A 21,134-nucleotide genomic window follows, 5' to 3' on the forward strand; every position below is an offset into this window, starting at 1 on the left:
GTATCAAGCAATAGGATGAGAGGAAATGGCCTCAAGTTGCGCCAGGGGAGGTTTAGATTGGACGTGAGGAAAAATTTCTTTACTGAAAGAGTGGTTAAACATTGGAAGAGGCTGCCCAGGGAAGTGGTTGAGTCCCCATCCCTGGAAGTATTTAAAAGACGTGTAGATGAGGTGCTTAGGGACATGGTTTAGTGGGCCTGGTGGTGTTGGGTTGATGGTTGGACTTGATGATGTTAGAGGTCTTTTCCAACCTTAATGATTCTATGATTCTATGATTGTATTATGAGAGCTTGACAAATAATTATGATGATTAATTTGTTTTTCTTAAAAGCTGGACTGTGTACAAACTGCCTGCAAAATGACCACAACATGTTCTATTATTTATTTGAAATTATTATTTAACTTCTGCAGCAAGACATTATTTCTCAGCTCCTATTTTAATTAGAAATGAATGTTTCATCTTACAAACAGGAATAAAATATGCCAGCTGATTTTTTTTTTGTTCCTTGATTGAATGGTTTGTACATGTAATCAGCAAAGGCACTGATTTCAAATCAAGATATAGCATTTGAAATTTTATCTTATTATTTCTTATTATTTCATTAGCTGACTAAAATTTAATGCTGACAAAAGCATTTGAACAGCCAAGCTCAGCCTTTGCATTTAAAGGACATAGGCAACAGCACAGTTATTTCAATGGAAGATTCACAAACAGGGTGAATGGAAAGGGGGGCTTTTGCCCTGTCTGATCCTGGTCAGAGGCCATACTCTGATCTGGCATCATGATCCCCCAGTCCCAATTTATTCTTTGACTTTGATTCTTCCTTTTTTTAAATTATTTTCTCTTCTTTTCTTCTGTTCCCTTTCTTGGGAATATGGCAATAGGGAATTCAATTTGTTACTCTTACTGTGTGTCCTATAGCTGCTTCTGCCACTCCCAGTCCAACAATAAACTACCTCTGAGCCTCTCTCTCAGGCTCTGCAGGGTCCCACAAGTGCCCGTGCTCCCAAAGCCTCAGGCACCGTTTTAATGTGATCGGCTGTTATCACAGAGACCTTGGATGTGCCTGCTTCTCTTGCTTTCTTTGCAGCCTTCCTCCAGTGCCATCCTGGTTCCTGACCCAGTCTCTCTAGGGACAGGATTCCACAGAGCCCATTTTCTACATGACCTGAACTCCTGTGGAGAAACGATTAAAAAGAAAGAAAACCCAACCTTCAGTCTTCCCCTCTCCCTCAGGTAACTATGTAACCTTGCTGCCTTATTTGCTCACTCTATTAAAGACATATTTAGAACTACTATTCTTAACAGATCTGTTATTTGGAACAAGTCTAGCAGATAATGAGCTGCTGATACTCTTACATGAGACAGGAATGAACACACTTAAAATTGAATTCATTTACAAATTTAAATAAATATTTGCAGATTTTTATGTTATTTGGCTAGCTTTAATCATGCTTTTCGCTCAATAAAAAAAAAAGTTGAGTCAGATACCCTTACAGATATCTTATTATAACACACAATAATGGAAAAATGAAAAGCACAGGAAATAGGACTGATTAAATTTCAAGTGTCATGCTTTTCATATGAAGCCTGCGACTTTATCTGAAAGAAAGAGACAGAACTCAGTAATTGTGCTGCAGCTTTCAGAACATTAACCACCTTAGATACTTAAATTAGGAACCTGATTGCATATTCAGGTACCTAATTAATTGACTTGATTAATACCTGAACTTCTCTAGCTGCTGTTGACTTCCATGGGAATTATGGGAGATCAGTACCCTTAAAAATCAGGCCAATTTATCTAGGTCTCAGAGCATGCACTTCGGGAGCCTAATTTTAGGCATCTTCATCAGAAAATGCTGGTTCAGAGTTGAAAATAAGCAACCTTCATATTAACCATAGAATGTATTACCACTGAATGGGGCAAAGAAGTTAACAGAAATCTAGTCTCAGTATATGTTAAATATTCGGCACCAGTACAACACCCAAAACTATTTCTCAGGGTCTTTAGATCAGAGTGGAAAACTATGATGAAAATAATAAAATACACATATGCTTTAACCTATCCTCTCTGGAGATCTGTGCTCCGATCTGGCATGGAGACAGCAAATGGAACAAATCACATAAACTCTACTCCATCCATTGATCTAGACCTGTAGACATCTACGTACTAGCTCATGGTTGTCAGTGTATGGGCATGAGATCCCGAGGACTTCAAAGGTATGAGTCAATATCTCATGTTAACACCAGACCAAGTACTCCCCTCATGGTAGGATACCAGCCCGTGGCTGGCAGGCACAGACTAGCTGGCCTAATTGGTCTTTTCCTATTTTAAATTGCAGTGGTTCTGTATGAGTCTGAAGAATAGTCAGCAAAGATATCTAGTATTTATCACACTTTAAAACACTATTCATTTAAGATGGGTTTCAGAATTCTTGCATGACAGTGTACCGCCCATCAGCCAGTACTATTGGTTTTCTTTTTCTTTTATTATTATTCTAAAAGAACAAGCCACTTCTTCCTCACTTCTGTTCTTAATGTTAAGGTAGTATTAAGAACACCAGCATTAGCCACCCCAGTATAAATCAATATGAACACACCAATGTATCTCACTTCTGCAGAAATATAGCTCCCTCCAAATTTCTCCTTTGCCAAGTTTACTGTTGGTTTCGCGTTGTTTGGGGTTTTTTTAAATAGACCATATCCTCACACAAGAAACCTTCTGTCTGAAGGGCTAGCTTCCTGGAACCACATGGTTGCATGCTGATGGGGTGGATTTCACACACGCAACATGAGTAATCACGGCATGCCCAGCCTACACAGCAGCCCTGCAGCCACGCAGTTGCAGTCAGAGACTCCCCTTGCTTCCCGGGATCAAAGGCAGCTGCTGCAGCTGCTCTGGAGCTGAGAAGCAAAGTGGCCTCTGCCACCCTAACTAGCACCTAGTTGGACCATGTTACAATTTAACAGAGCACACTCACAGTTTTTGGTTTAAATTAAGTGTAGTTTTCAAATGGTTGTTAGGAGGATCCAAATATTCCCTTGTAACCCTTGCAATATGCAATACATTAATCGCAAATACACAGAACACAAAGATCTGCTTTATTTTCCCCTTAACTGGACATATGCCCAGAGCTGTGTTCAAGTACAGTATCACAGAAAAGATTCATTTTAAAGCTAAGCTAAGATTAGAAACTTCTGAATGACGTCTGCATGAGGACAATGCATCGCTGATTAGCAGCAAACTAGAGCTAAGCAAATCAGAAGATAAAATAAGTGCCCCTAATTTTATTCACACATTAAATTCAACAGAAAAACAGAAGCAGGATTCTTTCAGATCTGAAAGAATTTTAAAAGCATTCATTTTAGCACACCTCCTTTTTTCCTGTGTGTAGCTAAATGTGACAATGCAGAAAAAAGGGCTATCCAACCCAGCCAAACCCAAATTACTGAAGTACTTGAGATCTCGCAAGAAAATGGGCCCTTGTGATATGAATTTTTAAACAAAATAAACCTGGAAAAACAGGCAGAGCAAACTGTCCTTTGCAGAAAGTAGACAGTACACTGCATAGCATGATGTGTAGAGTGCTATGCTTTGAAGAGAGCAGCCCTGATTTTCCATCCCTATAGAGCTGAGCCTGAATCCAGAGCTAAATTAAAGGTTCAAACTTGCAGGTTCCTCCAAAGCTGCCTTCTGTTATATGAATCTCAAAAATCTGAGCTGAAGGAAAGCTTTGGAAATCATCTTGTCTCGCACCTTGCTGTGCTGCAGTGGCCCCCCCTGGCTCAGCCAGCAGCCCAGCCTAGCTGCAGTAGCTGCTTTCATTATTTTTCCCTAGTTCTCTCCACACTAGCAGACTTCAGCGCTCCCCCAGACCTCCCGGTATGAGTGGGAAAACAGAAGTTTATTTTGGCAGCGCTAGTCTTTGGAGCACACACCTTCCATCAGATTATTCTCCCTATGGCTAACAATACAGCTTATTCTAAGCAGGAATGTTTGTGGTTTGTATGGTTCAGGTTTTACTATTCAGGCTCATAATTTATTGTTCTTTACACCACTGCTTGGCCAAGATCTGTTAAGCGGAACCCATTTATTTTAAGAACTCTGTTGGCTATTTTTCAGAAAATATCCTTGTGCACAAAGGGTATCTCTGGGCTGCAGCTAGACGTGTGAGTGTGTGGGTTTGCGCCCACACATGTTAGCCTCTACTGTACCTCCTTTGCACCTGTATTTATGGGGTAATGCTGCCAGTAATGACAACCCGTAAAATTGCAAGCTGAGTTTTAAAACATTCCACCTACAGGTAAATGAGGAAAGGGAAGATATGATCTAATGAAAGACCAGGAGGGCTGACAGAAGGCAGTTGGCCTTGTTTTCAGATCGGTTGCCCGTGTCATTTCATCTGGTTTACTTACTGATTTGGTTAGGTGCTGATATCTAGGCTAATTGTTCTGATGCATGACCTGCACAAACAATTGATTTCTAGGAATGAGTCAACTAAATTTAGTTGTGTGCTTTTGTCTTCACCACACTCTTGATAGAGGTTCAAAGCACCTGTGACAGCCTGAGCAGTCGGGAGTGCTCCCATCACTCTCCAGGCACAGGAGACAGGAGCCCCGAGGAGGCACAAGGGAGCATGATTCATGTGCCCTGTTCCTTTGCAGCACCATCGGTTTAGTCATGTAATGGAGAAGGCTGAATGTCACAAGCCTACCCAAGGACTGTTTCAATCCCAGAAGTGAAAACTTTGACTGTTAAAACCCACAATGGAAAATGTAGATGTAAATATTAGATTCAGAAAACTTTTGTCATATCCTGCTGTAATATGTATATATTCTGCAAACTGTCTTCTATGCTGTTTACAAAGGTATATATATACTGCTTCATTCCTTTATTTGATGATCATTTCATTTTTTCATGGATCCCAAAAGAAGAAAAATATTTATTGTTATTGTATTTTGATTGACAGCCTGGTTTAAAAGTATTTTTGGAAATATAAAATATTAGATAAATGTAGCTGCTTTCTTCCAAACACAGAAATAAGAAGCTAGAAGCAAATGAACAAAAACCTGGCCATAGATATCTTCTCCGAATAATTCATATGATTTATCACAGATAAGCACATTATTAATCTTCCTCTTCTTTAATCCTTAAAAGCTGTCTGTAACCTTGTCTGGGAAATAAAATGAGACTACAGCTCTCCTGTCTTATCTGCTGTAAAAAAGCCTTGACTAAAAAGTGTAGCAATTGGAGTTCTTTCAGACAAGTTGTCCCTAATGGGCTTCATCCTAGGTGCCCATGAAATTGAGATCAGTTTTGATCACTACTGTGGGACGAATCCTAGGATCTCCTGCCTCATACTGAGGACAAAGTGAGTGACACAGGACTCAGCTCCTTCTCTACCTAAGTATATAATGGGACCTAAATATATAATGGGAATCCAAAGCAGGGGTGAGGGAGGGCGAGTCACAGGATACATAAGGTACAATACATCTTGAAGAAGTCATGGCATGTCAATAGCTTGATTTCTTCTTCAAAATCATATGAATGTGTCTCCTACATACTGCACAGATTATTTAGAAGCAGTGCGTGGCCTGGCAGAGTGTGCACCCAGGCTGTTGTAGTGAAAGTAGCTCCTACTGTAGGTGCTTCTGCTGATGCAAAGTCTTATGGGACAGGTGCTCCATGGGGGAGCCTTGCAGATGTTGAGATTAAGGGAGTGTTCTCAGAGACACACCTATGAGCACCTCTGACACAGCAGAATGAGCCCTAATAATGTCTGCTGGATCTAATTTGTCCAACTCACAACATAACCTGAAACTTTAAAAACCACTCAGATCAACTCTCACTGGAAATGCATTCACCCTTTCAGCGAAGTGTAGAAAAAACCAAGTACGCATCCTGGAGTGCTTTGGCCACTGATATGAGAAAATGAGGGCCCCATGTTACCTCATATAAATTCATCAAAACTAAGATGGGTCTTGAGAAAAAAATCCTTGATTAAGAGAAGCTCTGAACTACATTACTGGTGGACTGGATGTAGCCTGAAAGATGCATTAGCCAAGTACAAAACTGTCTGAGGATGGGAATAGGTCAACCATCAGTCTTCTATCTTCCTATCTGGTGCAATAAGTGCAATCAAGGAGAACTTCACGGACAAATACAGGAAAACAAACATCACAACAGGCATGAGTAGAAGCTCTGTAGATCTTCTAAAAAGACGTTATTATCCTATGTCAGAAAAAAAACCACCTCACTAAAAGTATAAGGACTCTGTCTATGTCTGGATGAGATAAAACCAGTTACTTTTTAATGAGTAGGTGATAATGGTGGCAAACACTTAGGGATGCTTTTCAGAGAAATCGTAACTAGAGGCAAACAAGTCAAGCTGGCTCCAGAAGCACTTGTTGAAATTATTGGATTTAGTATCTTGGGTGTAATGTCCCACAAACATAACTATACTACTCCTGTACTTGAACTAGTATGTTCATGTAATGCTGCACCGCTCTTTGTGTGTGTTGCTGTGTGGGTCTCTGATATCTAAAACACCTCTGCACCATGCTCCACATCTCTTTCATATTATGGCTATAGCAAGCAAAGTGAAAGATTCAAGGTCTTTACAGTGACAAAATAATCTATATTGCCTGCAATTTTTGTCTCGAGAAGTATGACTCTGCATTATTCATACCAAAGCATAAATGCTTTTTCTGGAATATTTAGTCTTCCTCACAAGCTCTTTTCTGCTATCATTATTACGTTCTGCCCATGATTTGACATTCTGTGAAAATTTGTGGTGGACATCCAGAACTACCTAGGTGTGATGAAAGCTTATGTCCTCTTTCTGAGCGAGTCTGCTGATGCAGAAAGAAGATGGGAAAAGATACAACTTCTTAGAACCAAATTTGACACAAGAATATGGTGGCCATACAGATCCTTAGCAGGAATGAAGGCAAGCAGCATCCTGGGTTGTGCTGATAGCACAGCCAGTGACTGCGGCATGTGATTACCTCCCCACTACCACTACCCTTTACTGTGCACTCACCAGGGTGCATCTAGAATACTGCATACAGTTTGTGGACCCCCAATACAGAAAGACACTGATAACCTGGAGCACATTCAGCAGAGGGCCATCAAGATGATCTGGAGCTGCAGTCCTTGCCCTTTGAGGACAGGCTGAAGGACTTGGGCTTGTTCAGCCTGGAGAAGAGATGGCTGCAGGGGAACCTCACAACAGCCCCTCATACCTACGGGGTGGTTATCTACAAGGGAGAGGTAGGTTCTCCATGGTGAATCATGGTGGGAAGATAAGAGACGATAGACATAACTTTAAACAAGAGAGGTTCAGACTGGATATGAGGCAAAACTTTTTCACGTTCAAGCAGTGGAACATGTTGCCCAGAGACGTTGTGCCACCTTCATCCTTGGAGGTTTTCAAGGCCCCAGTGAGTAAAGCCCTGAGCAACCTGGTCTGAACTCATAGCTTACCCTGTTTCGAGCAGGGGGTTGGACTACAGTCTTCCTGGGCTACCTTCCAGACTAAGTGATTCTGTGATTCTGTGACTCTGGCTGCACTCAGACTGACTGACTGTAGTTGTCTTGGATCGAGACAGGAATTAACAGATAAAGCAATCCTTATGGCATGACCAAGGTATGAGTAAGCATCCTACAGGGAACTTGAACTGTGACCTCCTTTGGAACAAAAAAAAATCTACATTTCTTGTTCTTGTCCGCCACAAATACGTTCACTGACAAATAATCCTTCTCCTCAAAGATCAATTGAATCGATGAATGAATCATGAATTGCCCACTTTGTTCCACTTCGCTCTGTTGAAAAATGTCTGTGCTGATTGCCTGCCAATGTATTTTGTTGTCCCAGCAGATGAACTGCTGTGAGCATAATCTGATGTTTGCATCAGTTCCATAACCAATTTCATAACTGTTTCTTGTGGTGCAGAGGAGTAGTCATCCCACCCGGTTTACATAAACTACAGCTGTTGTATTATCTGCCAGAAGGTGAATAAAGCATTCTGTAAAAGAGCTGTTAGACCTCCGTACAAGTGTTTGGACTGTGCTGAGTTCTACACCATTTCTGCCTGAGTGTGACTTGCATTTAATTCTGGCCTATGTGGGCTCACCAAGTCCAACAGGGAAATATTTGTCACTGTAGTTTTGTGGGGAGAAAAACACTTCTATTTGGGCTATTTCTATCAGATCAGGGAGGAGAAAACATCCTACAGAACTGTTGGAAGGGTATCTGAACTCTGTTGCCTGACATATACAGTCTATCACCTAATCTTGCTGTCAGCGTACAATCTCCGTACAATCTCCAAAACGTGGAAAAGGCTGAGTTGTCTGATGAACTGAGACAAGTTGTGACTGTTGCTTGGGGCAGTGCCTGTGGTTGTGTGCTAAGGGAACTTAGTGTCAGGTCCATCCTGAGTTAGGTAGCTTCTTAGTATCTCAAATTCAGAAACAGCTTTTTTCTGTTAGTGTTAAAATGGTCTGCCCTGTTCTGACTTTTCATCTGAAGGGCATGAAGAATGGTGTGAAGTTCTGAACCTCGCAATGTGTCAGGGGTCCATGCAGAGTTGCAGGACATGCTTTGTTTCCTAAAGAATGTAGCTACTACATGGAAAACATTGAAAGTACCTTAGTGGCATGGACAGTTTAAGAAGAACAACTCTGTACTGGAAGTGGTTTTGACCCATTAGATATCAAGGAAACTACAGGAGAGTGGTCATATACAAATATCTCTTTTCTACTGTGGTGGGTTGACCTTGGCTGGCTGGCAGGTGCCCACCAAGCCACCCTCTCACTCCCCCTCCTCAGCAGGACAGGGGAGAGAAAATAAAATTAAAAACTCATGGGTCAAGATAAAGGCAGTTTAATAAAGAAAAGCAAAGGCCATGCATGGAAGCAAAGGAGAACAAAAAGATTTGTTCCTGAGAAAAAAAGAGGGAGAGAGGGAGAGAAGGAGAGGGAGAGAGGCATTCCCTTATGAGAGGCATTTGGCTACAACATTAGCAAAGAATGAGTCAAAAATAGCTCCCACTCATTTGGCTGCCACCCAAGTGGGAAAAGTAAGTTGTTTAATTTTTGCAAGAAGGGATGATCCAAAAGAGCAGTCACTGCAAAACTCTGAATGATTGTCTTCTCTTCCTAAGAACTTGTGCTACTACCATACAGTCCTAGTACATCCAGATAAGCTGTTCTGAAAATGTGGCCCATTGTTAGGCATCCCACAGACTTCACAGAGTAGAACACACTTGGACGTGCTTCCTTCCAGTAGTGCTTAGACCAGATAGACCTTTTTCCCCCAAAATACACACGTACATTCAGAGCTCAGTGTAACATGAGAATTCCTGAAGAACAACATCAATCTCCTCAGGGACTGAATGAAGAAATTCAAGCAGTAATTCCTATCATCAGAGAAGGAGGATTTCTAGGAACTGGCTTTCCCTTGCTTCGTAGAGAGCCTGCAATACCAAGCTAGTGCTGACTCAACAGTAACAGGGTGTGAGAAATTGCAAATTCAGCAACTGTAATTGCTTGAGGAGAAGTCCTTGCCTATCCACGAATGCTAAAAATTGAACTTAACATTCCAGTGGCAATTCTGAATAAATCATTCAGTAAAGTGATTAGGTTGTATATGAGCAAATTATACTGGGCAGGCAGTAACTGAAGATTCTCAAATACAACCTTTGTAATTAATCTCCTTTTCAAAATGGATAGAACAAGTATTCTGAATCTTTTTTAATAAGGTAGTTGGAGAACAACACTGCCTTTTCTTTTTTTCTTTCTGGCTGCTCCTAGGCAACCCACTGCTGGTTAAATGCAAATACACTATGCTCCCCTAAATATCACAAGTATTTTTGTCCTTGGTTTTCTTTTTCATTAGATAGTTTCTTGAGATGTTAACTCTCCATACATGGAAGATGAACTTGAGCAATCTACTGCCTTTGAATCAATTTCTGTCTATGAAAAAGTATGGGTGTGCTTTGTTCTCAGTAAGGACTATCAGTGCACTTCTGGAATACAGAACTGATCAGGACCCAGAGAGAGTCACAACGCATGCTAATAATGTGCATGGACTCCTGGGACCACAGGGGACTCAGCTTTTTCCATTTTGCACTATGTACCTTGTTACAGGAATATTGATGGAATACTGTGAGGTAAGAATGAAAGCTCTTAGATATAATGGAGTTAAGGTGCTTGGTACCTGTATTGAATACTGATAATTTTCCTGGGGTGATGCAGTAGTAGCAGCAGTAGTTAAATCTGTAGTACTACAAAGAAGTCAGAACTTCGTCTATTGGCACTTTTAATGGATTTCAAATATTAGTGCTTATTATTTATTGAGCAGCATGGATTCTCTCTGTCAAATTTATGCAGGGAGATACTTTGTGAAGGAGGGAAGAGGCAATTCAGAGTCCTTTTTTTACAGAGAGTTTGTGAAAAGGGCTGTCTCCAAACCTGTGAGAGGTAAAGAAGGCAGTTTCTTGGCAGTGTCATACTAGACCTCCTTGGAGAGAAAGGCTCCACCAGCAAGCTTTGAAGCTGTTAGTATCTGAAGTGACATTCTTAACCCTGCAGAAAGGTCAGATAAAGCTATGTATGCAGAAAGCTCTGGTGGTGCCAGACAGTCACCAGTCAGCTCTATGCAGTTAAAGAAAAAACAAATATGATATTTTATCATCCCCAGACTCACTGGGGACATGTAGGTCTCTTGATTCTGTAGGTATGCCATTACTGGGAATAGATACCTTGTGGTACTTCCCTTTGGTGATTTGAGACATTTATGAACTTCTTAGTTGTGTGTGATAAGCCTGAGGGTTATCAGTGGTTCACCACCAAATTTAAGAGCTGACTGCTTTTCAGCAAAGTTTAAAAAGTATCACACATTTTGAGGCTTCATGCAAAAACTTACAGCTTTTTAGAGGGGGGAAAGATGTTTGAGTGCCTGAATTGTGATTATTAACTACCAGAGTCTGCCAATGTAGACAAATGCTGTTGTGTTTCACTAGTATTATCAGAATGTAGTGGTTCCTGTCTCTGATACCTGACACCCTGAGAAGCACAGGACACAAGGGCAGGCGTGTAACGGTACCTCTGCAGCACCCTCTCCAATGTCCAGTGGCTTCAACCCTGGGATGTCCTGAGCCAGTTTGGGATGTTGGGTTTTTTTTCCCATAAAACAGCCCTTAGTGGTTTTCTTCCATGAATTTGTTTAACTGCTTTTTGGCTCAAGTACAATTTTAGAGTCTGCAGCAACCACTGTCTGAAAACTCATTTACACATTCTGTGCAGAAGTACCTCTTCTTGGCCGTTTTGAACTCGCCACCTGGTATTTGCCTTTGATGCAGCCGATGAAGAATGACTATGCTGGTTCAGAATAAAGTTTTTAGTTTCATAATCAAACAGAGGCTGGGTAACAAACTACCCGTGTTTACAACATCTGCTGAGACTTCCTCAGAAACAAGACCTTTTTATAGAGTATCAGAATGAAATTTATTTATGTGAATGGAATGACCAAATCAATGCAATTTTAAGCTTCTTTTCTTAAAGAAGGCTATGCATTTGCACTGTGCATCCGTCATTCAACCTCCCCTCAGTAATTTCTGCCCTTATTGGCCTATATTAACTCCTTTGTCTGAGCTGAAGCAGCCTCAGAACAACTTAAATGTATATACCATAAATCAACATTTTGAGAGTCCAAAGTTAATGACTCCTTTAAGGAAAAAATATCAGTATAACTTCAACATTTATTTAGCCCGTCTGGCTTGCCATTAGCCCCTCAACACCCAGATGGGCCAGCCTGTCTGCCAGTCAGCACATCAGGACAGTTTTGAGTCAGTGACAGTATTTGGTGATATGTCTCAGCTGCTAATAAGGAACTGGGAGGAAACAAAAGGTAATGTGGAAGGTGTTGTTAAGAAGTGTTACTGATGGAGAAGGGAAGAAGTAGAAACACTATGGGAATTCAGCTCAGGGAACACATGAAGGCCAACTGAAATTACTGCTACAGGATAGAGGGGGTAGAGACGTAAAGAATTGGACACAAATCCATGGGAAGCCAGGCTTCATTAGTTTTGTTTCTAATTGAGTAAGTTCCTTACTATCAGAATATACTTTTCTGACTAGAAATGAAATATTTACAATATTTACCACCAAAATATTTGCAAAAGTTCAGCAAGTATTTTACAGAAAAGTGATCACCTCTCACTCAATTTACTAATAAATTTAATCTTACTGAAACTTTTTAGTTTATTTTCACAGATTCTGTCATGGAAGAGAAAACCTGTCTATGCACAGATACACTTCTCTTCCTATGAGGTGAGAGTTACTTCTATCTGTAGGACAGCGTGTTTTTATATGAGTGCTACATAGTGGAAACAAGCTATAAGTGTTTTAATGGGTGAAGAAAAGAAAGGGTGAAGCAGATGACTGGCCAATTTTAAGACTCATCAATTTTCCTTAAAATTTGTTTTCAGCCATAATATTTTCTTTGAATTTCCTGATTATTCAGCTGATCAGAAAAGCTGGCTTTGAGGAAAGAAGTTTAAATTTGTTTCAATTTTTGTTAAAATTTAATGGTTACTTATTTTTTACAAGCCATAATGCAAACGTGGACACTCTTGTCAGCCTCAGCATAGCCCTAAAACATGAAAAGGGAACAAGTTGCTATATAACAGAGCAGAACTAAATTGAGAGGAGGCTGTGCAACCAGTGCCAGATATGCTCCTGCTAGAGTTGGGATTTATAGCTGTACAATTTGGGGTTGGCACTTTCTCACACTTATGACTTTAGACCATGGGACTCGCTTTGAGAAACCTGGTCTACTGGGGGCTGACGGGGTCCATCTGTCAGAGAAGGGGAAGAGCATCTTCGGTCATAGGCTTGCCAAGCTGGTGAAGAGGGCTTTAAACTAGAGATGCCGGGCGAGGGGAACCTTAATCCATCCCACTCCTACCAGTTTGATGCTAAGGCCAGCAAGAGATGCCCAGAGCCTGGAGAAGGAACACAGGTCAGCAGGAGAGCACCTGAAGAGCAGCACAAAGGAACTCCAGCCAGTAAGACAGCTTCATCAGGGGCCCAACTTAAATGCCTCTATGCAAACGCCCGTAGCATGGGGAATAAACAAGAGGAGTTAGAGATGTGCGCACGCCTGCAGGGCTACGACCTTATTGGCATCACGGAGACATAGTGGGATGGCTCCTATGATTGGAGTGTTGGGATGGAGGGATACAGGCTCTTTAGGAGGGACAGGCAGGGGAGACGAGGAGGGGGTGTTGCCCTCTGTGTCAATGACCAGCTGGAGTGCATGGAGCTCTGCCTGGGGATGGATGAGGAGCCGACTGAGAGCTTATGGGTCAGGATTAAAGGGAAGGCAGGGACAGGTGACATTACGGTGGGGGTCTGCTACAGGCCACCTGACCAGGAAGACCGAGCGGATGAGGCCCTCTACAGACAGATAGGAGCAGCCTCACGCTCACAAGCCCTGGTCCTCATGGGGGACTTCAACCACCCCGACATCTGTTGGAGGGACAACACGGCAGGGTATAAGCAATCCAGGAGGTTCCTGGAATGTGTTGATGATAACTTCCTTCTCCAAGTGGTAGAGGAGCCAACGCGGAGAGGTGCTATGCTGGACCTTGTTCTCACCAACAAGGAGGGGCTGGTGGGGAATGTGAAGCTCAAGGGCAGCCTGGGCTGCAGCAACCACTAAATGGTGGAGTTCAAGATCCTGAGGGCACCGAGGAGGGCGCACAGCAAGCTCACTACCCTGGACGGCAGGAGAGCAGACTTTGGCCTCTTCAGGGATCTGCTTGGTAGAGCACCATGGGACAAAGCCCTGGGGGGAAGAGGGGCCCAAGAAAGCTGGGTAATACTCAAGGATCACCTCCTTGAAGCTCAGGACCGATGCATCCCAACAAAGAGGAAGTCAGGCAAAAACACCAGGAGGCCTGCATGGATGAACAAGGAGCTCCTGGACAAACTCAAACACACAAAGGAAGCCTACAGAGGGTGGAAGCGAGGACAGGTAGCCTGGGAGGAATACAGAGAAGTCGTCCGAGCAGCCAGGGATCACGTTAGGAAAGCTAAAGCCCTGATAGAATTAAATCTGGCCAGGGATGTCAAGGGCAACAAGAAAAGATTCTATAGGTACATCGGGGATAAAAGGAAGATGAGGGAAAATGTGGGCCGTCTCCAGAATGAAACGGGAGACCTGGTTACCCAGGGCACGGAGAAGGTGGAGGTACTCAATGACTTTTTTGCCTCAGTCTTCACCAGCAACTGCTCGAGCCTCACCGCCCAAGCCGCAGAAGGCAAAGGCGGGGCCTGGGAGAATGAAGAGCTGCCCACTGTGGGAGAACATCAGGTTCGAGACCATCTAAAGCACCTGAAGGTGCACAAGTCCATGGGACCCGATGAGATCCATCCGCGGGTCCTGACGGAACTGGCGGATGAAGGTGCTAAGCCCCTATCCATTGTATTTGAGAAGTCGTGGCAGTCCGGTGAAGTTCCCACTGACTGGAAAAGGGGAACCATAACCCCCATTTTTAAAAAGGGAAAAAAGGAAGACCCGGGGAACCACAGGCCAGTCAGTCTCATCTCTGTGCCTGAGAAGATCATGGAACAGATCCTCCTGGAAGCTGTGCTAAGGCACATGGAGGACAGGGAGGTGACTTGAGACAGCCAGCATGGCTTCACCAAGGGCAAGTCCTGCCTGACTAACCTAGTGGCCTTCTATGATGGAGTGACGACATCAGTGGACATGGGAAGGGCTGCAGATGTCATCTATCTGGACCTCTGAAAGGCCTTTGACACGGTCCCCCACAACATCCTTCTCTCTAAACTGGAGAGGTATGGATTTGATGGGTGGACTGTCCGGTGGGTGAGGAATTGGTTGGATGGTCACATCCAGAGGGTAGTGGTCAACGGCTCAATGTCCAGATGGAGATTGGTGATGAATGGCGTCCCGCAGGGGTCCGTATTGGGACCGGCACTGTTTAATATCTTCATCAATGACATAGACAGTGGGATCGAGTGCACCCTCAGCAACTTTGCAGATGACACCAAGCTGAGTGGTGCGGTCGACATGCCAGGGGGATGGGATGCCATCCAGAGGGACCTGGACAAGCTGGAGAAGTGGGCCTGTGTGAACCTCATGAGGTTTAACAAGGCCAAGTGCAAGGTCCTGCACCTGGGTCAGGGCAACCCCCAGTATCAATACAGGCTGGGGGATGAAGGGATGGAGAGCAGCCCTGCTGAGAAGGGCTTGGGGGTGCTGGTGGATGAAAAGCTGGACATGAGCCAGCAATGTGCGCTCGCAGCCTAGAAGGCCAATCGCATCCTGGGCTGCATCCAAAGCAGCGTGGCCAGCAGGTCGAGGGAGGTGATTCTGCCCCTCTACTCTGCTCTGGTGAGACCCCACCTGGAGTCCTGCGTCCAGCTCTGGAGCCCTCAGCATAAGAAAGACACGGACCTGTTGGAGCGAGTCCAGAGGAGGGCCACGAAAATGATCAGGGGGATGGAACACCTCTCCTATGAAGAAAGGCTGAGAGAGTTGGGGTTGTTCAGCCTAGAGAAGAGAAGGCTTCGGGGAGACCCTATTGCAGCCTCTCAGTACTTAAAGGGGGCTTATAAAAAAGATGGGGGCAAACATTTTAGCAGGGCCTGTTGCGACAGGACAAGGGGGAATGGCTTTAAACTAAAGGGGGGTAGATTTAGACTCGATATAAGGGAGACATTTTTTACACTGAGGGTGGTGAAACACTGGCACAGGTTGCCCAGAGAGGTGGTGGATGCCCCATCCCTGGAAACCTTCAAGGTCAGGTTGGCCGGGGCTCTGAGCAAGCTGATCTAGTTGAAGATGTCCCTGCCCAGGGCAGGGGGGTTGGACTAGATGACCTTTAGAGGTCCCTTCCAACCCAAACTATTCTATGATTCTATGATTCTATGATTATACATTTCAAAAAAACCCAAAAAAGCAAAAAACAAAAAAAAAAACAAAAAGCCCAAAGACAAATATTTGCCAGAGCAGAGATTCAAACAGGAAAATAGTTGACAGGTTACCAGTGCAGTTCTTCTGGAAGTTGGGATTCTCTAGCGGGTGCCCCGGGATGCGGCACTGAAATCTGTGCTGCCAGAACTCAGGAAACCAGGGGTTGCGGGTGTTGGTGTCCAGACGCAACTTCAGATAGTAGTCATCAAACGACAAGATCTCTGGAGACTGCAGTTTGATAGTGATGCCTCCGTTTGCTTCAGGTTCGTAACCTTCGATGACTTCATCTCTGTCTGCCCAACCATCACTGAAAAGAGCCAAAAAGCCACTTATTACACAAAGATAGTGTCCTGGTTTCAGTTGGGATAGAGTTAATTTTCTTCCTAGTAGCTGGTACAGTGCTGTGGCTTGGATTTAGCATGAGAACAATGTTGATAACACACCGATGTTTTAGTTGTTGCTCAGCAGTGCTTACACTAGTCAAGGACTTTTCAGCTTCCCATGCTCTACCGACTGAGAAGGCTGGAGGTGCCCAAGAAGCTGGGAGGGGGCACAGCCAGGACAGCTGACCCAAACTGGCCACAGGGACATTCCATACCATGTGACGTCATGCTCAGTACATAAAGTGGGGGAAAGCTGGCCAGGGGGGCCGCTGCTCGGGGACTGGCTGGGCATTGGTCAGCAGGTGGTGAGCAACTGCATTGTGCATAACTATATGTTGTATATTCTTTTATCATTATTGTTGTTGTTGTTGTTATTTCCCCTTCCTTTTCTGTCCTATTAAACTGTCTTTATCTCAACCCACACATTTTACTTTTTTTTTCCTGATTCTCTCCCCTGTCCCACTGGGTGGGGGGAGTGAGTGAACGGCTGTGTGGTATTTAGCTGCCTGCCAGGTTAAACCACGACAGTCCTTTTGGCACCCAACGTGGGGCTCAACGGGTTGAGATAACGACAGATCTGACCAGAGCACATTAGAACAAATTTGTTATAAACATTCATTATATTAGTTTCATAGTCGCTGGTCACAATGTTGATTACTTTGCTCTCAGAGTTGTTGTGCTTGTTCTCAGAGTTGTGTTTTGTAACACCTTACCTGCAGTATATGTTCCCTGTTGTGCTGTTTATCAGCTCTGGGAGCTGGGTCAAGGTTATCATTTTGCTGCACTTTGTAGCACTGGCTTATAATATGATAAAATGGCCGGTCGTGAGACTAATCTGGTATTTATAATCAGCATTGCCATCATCTCCGTACTTCATGAGCCATCTCTCAGAAACTATTAATAATTACACTTTTTACCTCTTCTCAGAGAGCCAATCTACGGGGGAGACACCTTCCTTCACCTTCTCCTCCAGGCTGATTACAATAGCTCTTGAGAATTTTGAATATCCTTGGGATGTTCAAACCAGCATGTTCCTGTTGCTCCTACTCCTGAATGTGTTTCAGATCTTGTTTAAAGTTAAACAACTATTTAAGAATACCACCCAGAGATCTACCCTGAGGCTGGATAGTTATGAGTGGCAGGGTGTGTGAGATAGTATGGGCAAGTACCTCAGACAGTGGAAACATCCAGTGTTTTGGAATTTCACCCCTGAACAAGTGCAGAATCATAGAATCATTAAGGTTGGAAGAGACCTCTAAGATCATCGAGTCCAACCGTCAACCCAACACCACCATGCCCACTAAACCATGTCCCTAAGCGCCTCATCTACACGTCTTTTAAATACTTCCAGGGATGGTCACTCAACCACTTCCCTGGGCAGCCGGTTCCAATGTTTAACCACTAACCACTTAGAATCCTGAAAAACTAGTAAAACATTTGGAAAAAGCATGCTGTCACCCTGGCAATTCCAGAGAGACACAAATCACTGCAACGTGCTGGAGCCTGGCCCATGCCTACCGAGCCCTGTTCAACACTATTCAGTACCCTGAAGGGGAAGTGAAGGTCTATGGATCTGTCGACAAAACGACGGGCATTGTGGCTACTCCAGCCCCTGCGACAGGCACCGCGGTTACTCCAACCCCCACAACAGGCACTGCAGCTACTCCAACCCCGGCGACAGGCACTGCAGCTGAACCAGAGAACCAACCCCTGCCGGTATCAGTTGCCCCTATACACAAGAAGAAATCTTGGAAGCAAAAGTCAGCTTGTTTAGTAAGGGATGTTGAAAAAGTGGGGCCATTGTGAGAAGAGGAAGAGGACAAGGAGGAACTCATGAACAAGACAGTAACCACCTGATCTCTATCCCTGAGTGAGCTGCGAGATATGCAGAAAGATTTCGGCCATCGTCCAGGAGAGCACATTGTCACCTGGCTGCTCCGATGCTGGGATAACGGGGCCAGTAGCCTGGAATTAGAGGGTAGGGAAGCCAAACATCTGGGATCCCTTTCTAGGGAAGAAGGCATTGACAAAGCAATTGGAGAAGGGGCACAAGCCCTCAGCCTTTGGAGGTGACTCCTGTCAGGCGTGAAGGAAAGGTATACCTTCAATGAAGATGTTATATGTCACCCAGGCAAGTGGACCTGGAGAGAGGTATCCAGTACCTGAGGGAATTAGCCACACTGGAGGTGATTTATAGTGACCTGGACAACGAGCATTTATTCAAAGATCCAGATGAAGTCAAGTGCACGTGACCCACGTGGCAGAAGTTTGTACAGAGTGCACCACCATCATATGCCAACTCATTGGCAGTACTGACCTGGAAAGATGGAGAGGGACAAATGGTGGATGAATTGGCCGGCCAACTCCGGCAATATGAAGAAAGTCTCTCTTCCTCCCTCATCTCGGCTATGGGGAAACTGTCCCTGGAGGTCCAGCAACTCAAAGAGGATAGGTCCTACTCCCCACCTGTATGGACCAGTATCTCAGCTATTAGGAGTCAGCGTTCCTCTACTCAAGAGGGAGGATATAGTGGGTACACACCACGGGCCAGCCTGTGGTTTTACCTGCGTGACCACAGAGAGGACATGAGGAAGTGGGATGGAAAACCTACTTCAGCCCTAGAGGCACGGGTATGTGAGTTGCAAGGAAAAACAATCATAAAAGGGGGTTCTTCCAGGAAAATTGCTGCTCCAGTTTCCAGTGGGCAGTTCCCCAGAGAGAGTAGAAGGGCTGATCTCACTCTGATCTTAGTGACGAGACTTCTGACTCATATTTACAAGAAACGAGTAACAAATATTATGACCAGGGCTAGAGGGGCCCTGCCTCCAGCCAGGTGGAGGAAAGGGACAACCGGGTTTACTGGACTGTGTGGATTTGGTGGCCTGGCACATCAGACCCACAAGAGCATAAGGCTTTAGTGGACACCGGTGCACAGTGTACCCTAATGCCATCAAGATATAAAGGCCAGAACCCATCTGTATTTCTGGAGTGACAGGGGGATCCCAACAGCTAACTCTACTGGAAGCTGAAGTAAGACTAACTGGGAATGGGTGGCAGAAGCACCCCATTGTGACTGGCCCAGATGCTCCGTGCATCCTTGGCATAGACTACCTCAGGAGAGGGTATTTCAAGGACCCAAAAGGGTACTGGTGGGCTTTTGGTATAGCTGCCTTGGAGACGGAAGAAATTAAACAGCTGTCTACCTTGCCTGGTCTCTCGGAGGACCCTTCTGTTGTGGGGTTGCTGAAGGTCAAAGGTGTGCTGAATGCCACCAAAACAGTGCACTGGCGGCAATATCGCACCAACCAAGACTCCCTGATTCCCATCCATAAACTGATTTGTCAACTGGAGAGCCAAGGAGTGATCAGCAAGACTCACTCACCCTTTAACAGTCCCATATGGCCAGTGCAAAAGTCTAATGGAGAGTGGAGACTAGCAGTAGACTATCGTGGCCTGAATGAAGTCATGCGGCCGCTGAGTGCTGCTGCACTGAACATGCTAGAACTTCAATATGAACTGGAGTCAAAGGCAGCCAAGTGGTATGCCACAATTGATATTGCTAATGCGTTTTTCTCAATCCCTTTGGCAGCAGATTGCAGGCCACAGTTTGCTTTCACTTGGAGGGGCGTTCAGTACACCTGGAACCGACTGCCCCAGGGGTGGAAACACAGCCCCACCATTTGTCATGGACTGATCCGGACTGCACTGGAACAGGGTGAGGCTCTGGAACACCTGCAATACATTGATGACATCATCATATGGGGCAACACAGCAATAGAGGTTTTTTAAAAAGGGAAGAAAATAGTCCAAATCCTTCTGAAAGCCAGTTTTGCCGTAAAACAAAGTAAGGTCAAGGGACCTGCACAGGAGATCCAGTTTTTAGGAATAAAATGGCGAGGTGGACATCAACAGATCCCAATGGATGTGATCAACAAAATAACAGCCATGTCTCCACCAACTAGCAAAAAGGAAACACAAGCTTTCTTAGGCGACATGGGTTTTTGGAGAATGCACATTCCAAATTACAGTCTGATTGTAAACCCTCTCTATCAAGTGACCCGAAAGAAGAACGATTTCAAATGGGGCCCTGAGCAACAACAAGCTTTTGAACAAATTAAAGAGAAGATAGTTCATGCAGTAGCCCTGGGGCCAGTCCAGGCAGGGCAAGATGTAAAAAATGTGCTCTACAGCACAGCCAGGGAGAACGGCCCTACCTGGAGCCTCTGGCAGAAAACACCAGGGGAGACTCAAGATCGACCCCTAGGGTTTTGAAGTCGGGGATACAGAGGATCCGAGGCCCGCTATACTCCAACTGAAAAAGAGATATTGGCAGCATATGAAGGGGTTTGAGCTGCTTCAGAAGTGACTGGCACTGAAGCACAGCTCCTCCTGGCACCCCGACTGCTGGTGTTGTGCTGCATGTTCAAAGGGAGGATCCCCAGTACACATCATGCAACTGATGCTACATGGAGTAAGTGGGTCGCACTGATCACACAACGGGCTCGAATAGGAAACCCCAGTCGCCCAGGAATCCTGGAAGTGATCATGGATTGGCCAGAGGGCAAAGATTTTGGAATATCACCAGAGGAGGAGGTGACACGTGCTGAGAAGGCCCCAATGTATAATAAACTACCAGAAAATGAGAAGCAATATGCTCTGTTCACTGATGGGTCCTGTCGTCTTGTGGGAAAGCATCGGAGGTGGAAGGCTGCTGTATGGAGTCCTATACGACAAGTTACAGAA

At 44.5% G+C, this 21,134-nt stretch overlaps 1 protein-coding gene across 8 annotated transcripts in view; it reads right to left on the minus strand.

The window, feature by feature from the left end:
* Positions 1 to 21,134, minus strand: part of GRM1 (glutamate metabotropic receptor 1) — a 209,592-nt gene that overhangs the window by 58,015 nt on the left and 130,443 nt on the right. For all 8 annotated transcript variants that reach the window (XM_076333899.1, XM_076333901.1, XM_076333900.1 and 5 more), the window contains exon 4: positions 16,080 to 16,315. In XM_076333899.1, the coding sequence (XP_076190014.1) occupies positions 16,080 to 16,315 (236 nt within the window). The remainder of the gene's footprint in view (positions 1 to 16,079; positions 16,316 to 21,134) is intronic.

The sequence above is a fragment of the Aptenodytes patagonicus genome, chromosome 3 (assembly GCF_965638725.1).
Source record: "Aptenodytes patagonicus chromosome 3, bAptPat1.pri.cur, whole genome shotgun sequence".
NCBI classification, from domain to species: domain Eukaryota; kingdom Metazoa; phylum Chordata; class Aves; order Sphenisciformes; family Spheniscidae; genus Aptenodytes; species Aptenodytes patagonicus.